At 44.1% G+C, this 12286-nt stretch overlaps 1 protein-coding gene across 3 annotated transcripts in view; it reads left to right on the top strand.

Annotated features, from left to right (window-relative positions):
* The first annotated feature begins 8968 nt into the window (after nt 1-8968).
* ROCK2 (Rho associated coiled-coil containing protein kinase 2) overlaps nt 8969-12286 on the top strand; it is a 102317-nt gene continuing 98999 nt past the window's right edge. The window contains exon 1 of one of the 3 annotated variants that reach the window (XM_057431914.1): nt 8969-9415. In XM_057431914.1, coding sequence (XP_057287897.1) covers nt 9266-9415 — 150 coding nt within the window. In that variant the 5' untranslated portion in view covers nt 8969-9265. The remainder of the gene's footprint in view (nt 9416-12286) is intronic. The other 2 variants (XM_057431915.1, XM_057431916.1) reach the window with 2 other exon arrangements.

The following is a 12286-nucleotide window of genomic DNA, read 5'->3' on the forward strand; positions in this document are numbered from 1 at the left end:
AGAGCTCCCCCCTCCTACAGGGACCAGCTTGGAACTGATGGGATGAAAGCAGATGAAGAAATAAGCATTATCTGTATATGCTATAACGGGCCTGGTGAACCCCAGAACAGCGTTAAGTCAGCCCTAATTTATTAGTCTGGCTGAGTAGGTGGGTTGAACATTTAAAAGATAAAAATGTGTTTTAATTTAGGTGGAAAAGAAGCAGCATTGATTTTAAAAGTTGTAATAGCTAGAGTTGCATGATTTATTTATTTATTTAAATAGTTAATTCCCCAGGAAATGTGGTTTCAGTCATGTCTAAACTATTTGCTTCAAATTTGCTGAATAGTTTTGTCTGGAAAAAAAACAAAGGAGGGGATAAACTCTGTTGGAGGAAAGTCCCCAGTTACCCAACAGCTCAATGATCAGAGCATTTACTTAGGTAGCAGAGCCCCCATAGCAGAGGCTGTTTTGAAGCAGGCTATGTTCAATCCTTCCTGTTACCACTTTGATTTTGTCCAGACAGAGAGGGATGGGGACACACCTCCCAAGGGATCACACTGGTTCCCAGGGTGAGAAGCCCTGATTCTCATGCTCCTCCTCACTGACCCAACGAACTCGGTGCCTTTGTGCAGGGCAACAGCTTCAGTGCAAGGAAGAATTTCCCCTTTCTCCCACTTCTGGTATCCCCAGTCCTTTGAGAGCTTCCTAAGAAGTAGAACTGTGCTTCAAATTTCCTTGGACAAAAGTAGGATTTCCTTATTCTACATACCTCCATGCTATGAGACTGAAATAAGAGACTGCCTCTCTCCTTTCAAGCATCCAGAGCAAATATTCTATATTGGATCAAACAGAACATTTCATTGTCCACACAAAGAAATACCTTGAGGTTATTTTCTTTCAGCAAGGAAACCAGCCAGTTTGGTTACATCCAAACTGTGCTGTTTTTTATTATCTTCACCATGGGTTTTGAACAAAAACGTAACCTCTACAAAGTCTTTAACTGGTCATGAAATAGTTTGGTTTCAATTTCATCCAGCCTGCACAACGCTTCTTACAAACCATTATATCTGCAGCCACACCAACAAAGAACTGGAAACAGTGCTGAGGGCTTCCAACTCCTGTCCCTACATTGCCAGTCCCCATGTGTATAGCTCCTTCAAAATGCATTGACCACCCCACAGGTAGTTATTTTCTTCCTGCCTTTACTTGGATGAAGGTTGTACAACCCCCCAGCATTTACAACTAGAAACTTCCTTATTTCTCATTTAAGTTTTTTCATGACCACTTTACATGCATATGTCCTTCTGCCAGCACTGTTCTGTAATGTTCAGAGCTCTTAAGTTTTCTTGGTGTGGACTTCCTTGGTGTATCTGCCAACACCACCATATTCTCAGTCACCCTTCTGCTGGACTTGGCAAATTCACATAAAACAGGTTGCTTTGTTCTTTTATCTCTGTCCAATCCCCAGTTTCAGTTCCTCTCCTTCAATACAGATGAGCGATGAGCAGAACTATTTGTGTCCCAGCAGTGTTTTTACTTGATCTTGCCCTTACCCTATCTTACTTGTGTATTTTTCAGTAATTTTTACAATACCATTTACCCTTTTTAACTCCACGTTTCCATCAGCTAATGGAAGCCTGAAGTACTTCTCAGCTGTTTCCAAATGGCAAGTTCCCACATTATATCAGAATTTCTTACTAGTCCCCAAGGGTACATCCCTCTGTCAACTGTACCATTTAATTACATCCTGTCATTCCTGACATTGAGATAATCCAGATCTTCCAAGCAATATCCCAATCCTCAACCCTCTGTTGATGCTGTCTTCGAACTCTGTGTGAATCAGCAGAATGCTCCCTAATTTCATGCTGCTAAACAAAAAGGTTCCAATTTCAAAATGCTAAACAAGATGGACCGAGACTGGTCCTTTGCATTCCTTCCAAACCAAATCTTCAAAGATTCAACTAGTACCCTCTTATTTCACCCCATCAAGCACTGCTGTTTTACCTATCGTCGGCTATTTGTAGTCTAGGAATAGTATGTTATCCTCTGTTTTATATATAGATCTCCTACAAAGAATGTACATTAAAATTTGCCTTAGTAATTCCCACTAACTCCAGCCTTACCATATGACATTATTTGCTGAAGACAAGGTAAATGAGATCAGTGGCACTTTTTCCCCCATTTTTTTATAGTTGTGATTAGTCCAGTATGATGTACATTTAGACTCTTTGATTTTCTTCCATATCTTTGTCATTTGCCAGTAATGTGCTTTTAAACATTGTATGTTACTGAGGTCACAGGAGAAGTTTGGAAGTGCCATACTTGTCTCCTTTTAGGATACAGATCATACTTACTGTTTTCAATCATACGACATCATCCTGGCAATAGGAACTCATTTGAAGATCAGTTGTTACTGACATGAAGATGCAGGTTTAGTAATTTCAGAATTCTGATGCTTATCTGATACCAAATTTACTAAAATCTTTTTTTTCTTTTTTTTTTCTATTTGGTTGTAATTACCATTTCTATGGCAATTTTAATTTTCATACCTTCTGCTTATTCATTCAGTAGCTTGTTTTAATATCATCACCCATCACCAAGATGAAGTATTCATTTGGACTGAGGCAAAACTGAGATCATCTTTATGCTAGTGTCTTCACACAGTAATCCCATTTATTATTTGAGAGTCAAGCCTAGTAATAACAGTTGTTGAATACAACTGTCCTTCTTGTTGGACAAAATGAGAAATAGGAAAACAGTACTTTTTCCAAACAGGAAGAAAAAGATGATAGGGTTCCTGGATATTCCTTTTCTTTCCTTCTTTAGTCCCTCTCTGTGCCAAGTGTTTACTTTGCTGCTCGATTCTGATGTTGTTTACATACTAAAAGATGTAATTTCTCCAAGAGTGTAAACTCTTATCTGCAAAGCTATATCTTCACTAGTGCACTCACAATTGTTCTTATTTTACAGCCTCTGCAAGCTCCCCAAGAGCAGTCACAGCTACCATAGTTTTTTAAACTCCAGTAAGAGCTAGACTGCCTTTTTTTTCCCCACAAGTAACAGTACTAAGTCTTGATGAAAAGCAGATCGTAGGAATGACAGTGCTACTACAGAGACACATTATGTGGGTATTTAGAGATTCACACAGAACTACAGCACTGATCATCTTTATTTAGCCCATTCCATACAAGTCATTTCCCCCCTAATTACAGGGAGTGTTTGGTGGCTAGGGTTTTACTGTCACTTTCCAAGCCAGTTTCTGCATACTTATGGCTAAAGGCCAGATCAACAGAAAGATTTATTAGGTGCCTACAATGGTTCTCACATCAAAATCCAAGACTGCAATCCAAAAATACTCCTGTCAGTAGCCACCTGTGAAAGTTTCACTGTCTACCTTCTTGCCTCCACCCTGCTGAAAGTTCTCATCAACATCCTCCCTGCTTCTTCATCTTCTTCTTGATGCATTTTTACTGCATAAAGACTTCTTCAGCAGAATGCATCCTTAAAGAGGCAAAACCACACACAAACTTGCAAGATAATGGCTAGAAACTTTATCTGGAGGTGGAATACGCAGTATGAATTGCCACAGGATGCAGAAAGGAGAATATGTACATGGGTACTCAGATCAGGATAGATATGCTTGTTCAAACTATCTATAATCTGGGATAACTAGGGATTTGAGTGCATTTCCTAGAACAAGTTTTCTTCAGTACATAGTACAGAGTTTACACAGTACACAGACATCTAACATGTCTGATTCTCCTCAGCTTTTCTATAAGGAGCTTATTTGCACAATTCCAGACTTTGGGAGCCATTTTGGGAAGAAGGTGTTTAAATGTTTGATCTTAAATCAGAAATGCTTGTGTTCATATGGGTACATATTCACTGAAAGAGGTAAGTATTACAGGCACGCAAGTGATGGGATTGAATCGGTCCTTCATCCCTTGTCAGAATTAAAAGGAGGCAGAAATAAGCTCCAAGAAGCTATGGCCAGGACTTCCAAGGGACCAACAGCTTTGTACCCTGTACACTTCCAATTTTGCAGCCTTTACAATGTGTCATGTAAAGGAATTGCTGTGATAAAGCTCACAGCAGAAGTAAGAGTGGCAGAAATCCTCCTCTGCTCCAAGTTTCTGTGAGGTATAAGCAGCCTTACTGCAGCATGACAGGGAGGATTTCATAAATCAGAACAGCCCCTTTAACTTCTGTGACTTATCCCTATGGGCAACAAAGCCCTAAACTTCACCTAAATGCAGAAAGCAGCAAAGGAAAACTGGAGGTCACTTTGTCTTTACTCTCCAAGCTATGCTTACTGCAACTTTCCTCCTGGGACTTGCAGCAGAGAATCTGGCACATCAGCATCACGCAAGCATTTTAATTAACCTACATTTGCAGTTTCCCTTCTGTCTTCCCAATGCACCCAAGAGACTATGAAAACTGCCCTATTAACACAAGAAATGTTAGTTAGCTGGAGAGAATTATATAACAAATTAAAAGACAGGCAAAGACCAAGCCCTGAATTATCAGGACACACCCAGGCATTACCCAGCCAATTTTCACACCTCCTCTTCTTCTTTGATCCTCTGGTATTTGTGTTTAAGACACTGAATTCAACATAGCACAGACCAGACAGTACCAACAGTTCTGCATTGATCAGCTGTCATGCTGTTTTGAAAGAGCAGGAAGCACTGATATCTGTCATACCATACCTATTGGAGACAAAGATATATTCCTTCCCAAGTAGGAACAGCAGATGTAGGCCTTTACCTATAAAGTTTACCATATGAAGACAGTTCCTTTAAAATCCACTTGATTAGTTTGGTTTGAATTTAATTATACAGATGGCTGAGTGGGTTTGTAATTTTATAGCTGGCCTGTGCTAGTGATTGATGTGGTAGTGTCGCTGTTACTGAGGACTGGTTTGGAAATAAATGGGGTTGGAAAAGCTGCTTGTATTTAAAGCCGGTAGTTGCAATGCAACAGATGCTGTACTATGAATTAAATGGAAGACTGTTGAATAGTGTTTTTTTGTGGACTTTACATAACTATAGCATTTGCACCAAGACAACACTGGGATCAGAAAATCAGCAGTGTTGATGAGTATGGCTGACTCTGTGACCCCTTTAAAAACATGTGCTTTTGTATCTCCCAGATACAGAAGTCGTGTACCTTTCTTCCTGTTTTCTTTAACCTAAAATAAAGGGGTATTTTTAATCCAGAAAAATAATTTATTAGCCCTTAGACTGATTAAACACTAGCACATAAGAAAGGAAAATAAAACCCAAACACCACCACAATAAACTTATATTCCTTTCTGTCCCTACTTTATATTCATGAATCTGAAAATAAAGAATCCCTTATGCTAATGAAGTAAATGTAAATTATTTTCTGGAGGTAGAATGACAAACTTCAGCTACAACTTCCAAAGTCTCATTATTTAAAAAAACACCTCTTCTCCTATTTCCATCACAACAACAATGATCAGCTGTGACTGATGTTCAAACATCAGTGCATCACCCTGCAGCAAGGAGGGACAATAGTTACGCACCTTTGCCTGTGTAGCAGTTTGTCGTGGCTTAATTTTGGCAGCTTTCAAAGACTCTGTATTTGTTTAGACAATCTTTTTGTCCTCTTACTCTGCTGTCACGATTTGGTTCTCATTCAGGAAGAGAGTCTCTTCATGTCTCCAGGTAGAGACAGTCCATGGCAACTCACTTTTCCATGCTTCTGTTTTCCAAAATGGTAAACACAAAAACGGACTAAATCCACATGAGATGCTAATCCCAAATTTTAGTGCTCTAATGCTCTCTTTAAAACACCTGCAGAGAGTGGGAGCCCAAGATCATTTACAAAAGCCTTAAGAGTCAGTAGAAAGTGCTAAAAATGTAGCAGCCCTTTCCTAAAACAGATGTGCAGATGGGTAGTTTCTCTCCTTTCCCTTCTTTTGCAACAGCTAGTAGTGAAAGCCTTCCCGAGGTTCTGAGACAAACCCCTCTTCTTCCTGAGAAGGCTTGATCCCTAAGGAATACCCTAAAGCTGATGAGTTTTAATCACTAAGCCCAGTTTACTAATTCCTACAAACCTGCTCATGCATATGCAGCCAGTTCTGAAAATGGCCAACAGCAAATTTCTGACTGCCTTGGGACACCCAAGACATATTTGGACTGTAGACACCTGAAGAGTTAAACGGCATTTCAGGGAGGAGAGAGAAAGGCAAAGGATCCAGCTGTGGACTCACAGGCTTACACCTGCAGCTTGTACACTGGTGGAAAGCTTGGACTTTGCCTCACAAAACACGGTAAATACCATTTGACAATGCACTGCATCGAACTTCAAAACTATCGTGTGCAATCAAGTAAAAACAGTTTTTCCTTAGATGGTCACTGTTAGGGATAGAGGTTACCCTAAGAGACGTATGCCACTACAGGCAGAAAAGGTAGAATGGTAAAAGACTGCAAGAAGGTGGGGTTATTTTTCCTTTAGAACACATTAACTATGGTTTTGCAAATACTAAGGGAAGGATCTGACTTTTAGGTACTCTTTTTGCCACTTACCACTTATAAACCAGCAATAAAGCTTCTGCTGGTGATTTTGTTAAGCATCTGTGTCATGAAAAGGAATTCAGCTGACCGCTGTTGTCAACTTTTCTCTTGCAACAGAGCAAAACTTGTTTCATCAGCAAACAGGTATGTCCTGAAGGCTAGAGGAACAGATCTATTGGGCAAGAATTTCAAGAAGTTACTGCTTCTACACACTTGCTTTTGAAGTCACAATCACACTTGGTTTTGTATGTAAAAAGGGCTGTTACGTTTATTTAAGGATTTGTTACCTTTGTCTAAACAGCACCCTGGACAATGTCACTAAATCACATAAGCTAGATAAAGTAAAGAATAGTTTTTACAAAGCTTATATGCTAGGTAAGAAAAATGAGGAAAAGAGAAGCAACTTGTCTGTAGCCAAGGGGAAACCGAGAAGAGAGCTTAAAACTTCACATCACCTGCTACTTGACTCAAAGCTCATTGAAATCACCCCCAAAATTGCTGTTGACATTAGCAGAACCCAGCATGAGCTCCTTATTGATCACTGGAGACACCTCCTCACACTTGGCCTCTTGTCCAAACCCATTTTAAATACCTTCTTAAAAAAAAAACCACAAAAAAACAAAAAACCAAACATTTCTGCTGTGCCACTTACAAGAAGTTAGCCAGTGAGTAGGCTGTATGTGAAGAAATCCTGTTCTTTTAGGTAATGTAGAGTTTTTAATGGTTGACATGCCAAGCCGTGTAACTTCGGTACCCACATCCTAATCCTAGTAGCAACCCTACTAGCTGTTGCACCTCCTTTTATCTTGTTGCAATGTAAACTGCTCAAGCAAATTATGTGATTTTTCTTTTTGGTAGTGTTACAGTAAAGCAATCTAACCTAAGCAATCTAAGTAAATCTAATCCTACAATATAAATAAAGAGTGCCTCTCCCAAGCAGATTTTCACCAGAAAACTCACAAACGCAATGTGGTGCACTCAAAGAAGAGTGAGTCACAACACTCATCATAACTTCTCAAAATGTTCACGTGTGTGTGTGTTCCTGTCATGTTTGGGGATTTTGGTTCTGTGGACTATAATCCAGATTCCAGTTACGGGTTTTGGGCTGATGCTCAGACCTGATCTACTCTCGAGCTGGGGACTGTTCAGCACCATGGCTCTTACTCAGAATATCGGAGAGTGATCTCACTGAAAACCATGCAAGTGACTCACACATTTACTTCTCTTTGACTCCTCTTCCTTTCAAGTTAAAGTATCAGCCCATTTTTCTGACATCAGCTCACTGACATCCAGCTACCAGTTGAAAGTCAACACAATAAAACTAAAACATTAACCTTTCCTCCCAGAGGTCCCTCCACCTCTGTGGATGGCACTTCCATTGTCCCTGTCATTCTGGTCAGTAACATCAGCTCTGAGCTGCTGGAACCATAGTTTCATCCACAACGTTGGCCTAGGGACCATCCCTGCCATCCGAGTCACCTCCTCCATCCCTGCAGCCACAACAGGCTGGCAACAGCACTCTCCCAGCTACAACGTGCTCTTGCCTGGGTTTGTACACAGCGTCCTACCCCCTCAAAATGCCCACCAAGCAGTGGCAAGGTGGCTGTAACCACGTCCAGCATAGCAGGTTCTCTTACACAGGTGTGTAAGGCGTGTAAGGCGTGTAAGGCGTTCTGTTACACAGCTCCTACATGGTAGCTCTCCATCCTCCCTCTATTACCTGCCCTGAGCACTGCTGAAACACTGCTCACCCACTTTCTCAAGTGTTTTGGGGTTGATTTTGGAGTGCTTTACAGTACGCGGGCAGGATGAAGTCTCAGCCAAGATCACCCAGCCACCACACAGCCCCTTCCCTCTCCGGCTGCTGTGATCAGGCCCAGCCCTTCCGCGAATCCTTGCCCGCAGCAGCTGCCTCGGTGGCTTGCGGAGCAGGCGGTCATCTCGCTACTGTGGCCGCGGCCGGCTGAGCGCAAAGGGGCGGCCCTAGGCCTCCCCTTAGCCGCGGGGAGCTGAGCTCAGGGTTATAGTTAGGCGGTGAGTGAGCGCTGAGCTATGCGGCGCTCGCAGCGCGGCCTTGTGGGTAAGGGAGGCCGGGGGAGGAAGAGGCCGGGCCAGATCGGGTCGAGCCGAGTCGACCAGAGCCGGGCGAGAGGCGGGCGCCGCGGGCAGGCGGGAGTCGCGCAATGGAGTGAGCGGCGGGGGCGGGCCGGAGGGACAGCGGCGAGGCAAGGCCAGGCCAGGCCGGCGGTGCTCGCAGCTCCCGCCCGAGCAGCAGAAGAGGCGGAGTACAAGGAGCCAGAGTCCGAGTCGGTCGCCGCCTTCCCCTTCCCTCCCCGCTTTCCTCCCTCCCTCTGCTCTCGGAGCGGGCGCGGAGCCCGCGCGATGGTCCGGCCAGCGGCAGGGAGCGGGCAGGGAGCCGGAGCCCGCTGAGGGACGCCCCGAGCAGGGGGAGAGGCGGGGGCACGGCGGGAAGCGCTTCCTCCCACCTCTCCCCTCCCTCTCCCCGCGTCCGGGCGGAGCAGCGGCCGCTTCCCCGCGCCCTTCATGCCAGGGCGGTCGCGGGACGGCCAACGGCGGCGCAGTGCTCTCCGCTCCCGCCTCTCTGCCCAGGCCCGGCCCGCCGGGCCCCCGCCCTTCCCCGGCCTCTCCGCCGCGCTAGGCCCCGCGCCGGCCGGCCCCGCTCAGTCCCCTCCTCCTAGCAGCTGGGGACGGTCTCTCGCCGCCGCTAGGCGGGCCGGAGGATGAGCCAGCAGCCGGCGGGGAAGATGTCGGCGGCTCCCCTCGCTGCGGAGGCGCTGGAGCCGGCCGCGGGGATGCTCGAGGGCCGTCAGAGGAAGCTGGAGTCCATGATCCGCGACCCGCGCTCCCCGGTCAACGTGGAGAGCCTGCTGGTGAGGGGGGCAGCAGGGCCGCTCTGCGCCGCACCGCGCCGCGGGGGAAAGCGCTTGGCGGGGTAACAAAGGGAGCACTGCCCTCGCCTCGGGCGGGCGGGAGGAAGGGAGGGGGAAGGAAGGAAGGAAAGGGCTCCCGCGTCCTGGAGGAGCTTTCTTGGGGGAGGACGGAGGCTGCTTCCCCGGGGTTGGGGGGGGCGCCTCTCCACGCCCCCGGGCGGGCCGCCGGCGAGGGGCGCTGGGCAGCGGACGGGGGGCCCCGCCGGCTGGGAGTGGGCTCTTGGTCCTGGGTCTGTTCGGGGGGCACACACGGGACGGACACTGCACCAAGAGGCAGCGCTCTCCCTTTAGGTACGGCTTATTTTGGGGAAAGTGAGAAGCGTCTCTGGAAAAATCTGACCTGGGGAGGAAAGCGCCTTTTTTTCTTCATTTCCCAGCATCGTTTGCATCGTTTGCTTTCGCGCCTCGTAATCCTAACGTGTCCGTTCCCAAAGTACCTGCCTTTGTGTGCGCTGCCAGGCACCCAATCCCCATCTTCTCATATCCCCCTCGTACCCGCACCGTAAAACCAGCCTCTGGTGAAGCTGAGGTTTGCTGTGCGATGTGGAAATAGTCCAGGAAAAGGGCACGCCTAAGGGAGAAATGTAAACTGGGGTGGAGGGGAGTCCTATGGGGTCACTATTATTTTCCATTGGGGCAAATTGATTTGTCTGTCTTCTATTTCAAATAGCATGTTTCTGTGTAACTGTATGAAATAAAATTTCGTTTAGGTAAGAAATCTGTGCCCTCAGGAAGAAGTGGGAAGAGAGTTATATTTCCCCATTTAAAACATCCAAACCCTGGAAAGACAGAGGCTATTATTACTGCTGTTGCTGGGCTTCAGAGTCTTAAAACCTTTTATTTACAAATTTCCAATCTGTCCCAAGATTTCCAATGTGTCCCACTTAGGAGGAGCAGAAAAGGGGGCAGAAATCCCAGTCCTTCTAAGAGCTGCTCAAGGCGCTTCCATTGAGTCTCTTTTTTTTTCTGCTTTCAAATGACTCAGTTCTGTTTGGCCAAGAATACAGGAACTGACTGAACAGTATGTATGTCTGTGCTGTGTGGAGAATATAAGAATTTCCTATAACATCTGAAAAATGTTCTTCTCAAGGCTTGAGTACTGTATTACTTCTCTCATGGATGTTCAGAGGCATAATGACAGCCACAGTAGTCAGTGGAGTGGGAAATAGTGCTGCATATCTAACTGGATTCAGATAAGTTTTCTCCTAGGCCAGAGCAAAGAGAGCTGTCTCTGGGCTTTGCTCCCAGCATTTTCACTTTGGTATTTTGCTAGGAAAACTTTGACCTGTGGCCAAAAAAGAGCAGTTAAAAATAGTACAGTCATTTTGAAAAATGCATCAGGTTAATACTTAACCCCAATAGACTTCTTCACACTCTCTGCTTTTATATTCAACAGTGTTTCTTTTATTCCCTCACCCCCTCTGCCTTGAACATAGATACACTAAATCCCATTTATGTTTCTGAAGAGAAATTCTAATTGCAAAATTGAGACTGGGCTGCTTAGCACTTGATTATTTGTTTGTACTCTTACAATGATGACCACCACTTCATGTAATACACTGGAGAAATTAGCAAACCATGGGAGATTGTAAGCTGGATTCTGAATGTGTATTTTTTTTTTTTTTGGCAAAGTTCATCACTTCGTTCTCTGCGCTCTTCCTGTAAGTGTGTTTTACAGAAATATGATTTCTTTCTGTAATTATATTTTACTGGCTGCTAAAAATTAGCTGCCAGTAAAATATAATGCTGATCAATGAACTTTCCTAGCTTGTGCTTTCTACATGTCTGTGTATGAAATGATGAACTACTTCAGGCGTATCTATTTGTTTTTCTGGTTTAGAAAATTTGCAGCTGAGTTCCTGTAAAAGCTTTTTCTTTTGGGCTTTGGTATAGTTGCTTTATGCTATTTGACATCAGTTTTGTAATGGCATTCTGCTAGGCAGTCCGAGTATGAAAACATATTCAAATGGCAGAATTTACTAATTTACTAAACAGCTCACTTTAAGTGTAAATTATCATGACTGGAAATGTGTTTTCAATTAAAAGTAGAAGTACAGCAACAGAAACGAAGTGTCAAGGAAAACATCTTAAAAAGACTAGCTGGAATGCCACTATTTCATCCTCCAAAAATAACATAACCAAAACTAAAAATGTGGAATGGAATTCAAAATGGAATTCATTTCCTTACACTGCAAAAAGTCATAAACAGCTGCTATTCTGCATTTTGTATGCATGCTTTATTTTTGGGAAGTCGTAAAAAGCAAAAAAGTAACTGTTAATCTGCAACACATGGTGCAAATTTGAAAGACGTGAGAAGCAGAGGTAATAAGCTGCCTTCCTCTAGTTACCAATTCCACAGCTTATCAAGAAAGATTTTATTCAGTGGCTCTAAATTAAAAGACTTTCTTTATGTACCTTACTGAGCACAGGATGGCAGACCACATCCATCTCTTTCTTCAGCAGGAGAATCCATGAAGCCAAATGCATTGATTGATTATTTTCCTCCCATCCCTCTTTGGGCCTTAAGAGAAACCGTCAGATTTTCTAATGGGATTTTTGCTGTATTGTATGCCTTAACTCTTGTCTATTTATGCCTGTGTTGAGCATAATCATTTGTGTTTGATGGAAACATGCCTTTGAAAAAGACAGGTAGTCTCAATTTAGAGGCATTAAGAGATGGAGAATTTGCTACTTAGTTTATTCTGGTAGTTATGAAGGCAGAATTTAAAAACAATGCAAATTGAAATGTGTGGCATGATCACCATCATCCTTTTCCTGCTGGATAACTCCCCCCCCCAAACAAACAAACAA

This window comes from Pezoporus wallicus, unplaced genomic scaffold, assembly GCF_028554395.1.
Source record: "Pezoporus wallicus isolate ANWC-B61680 ecotype Strahan unplaced genomic scaffold, APGP_CSIRO_Pwel_v1 contig_161, whole genome shotgun sequence".
In the NCBI taxonomy this organism is placed as follows: domain Eukaryota; kingdom Metazoa; phylum Chordata; class Aves; order Psittaciformes; family Psittacidae; genus Pezoporus; species Pezoporus wallicus.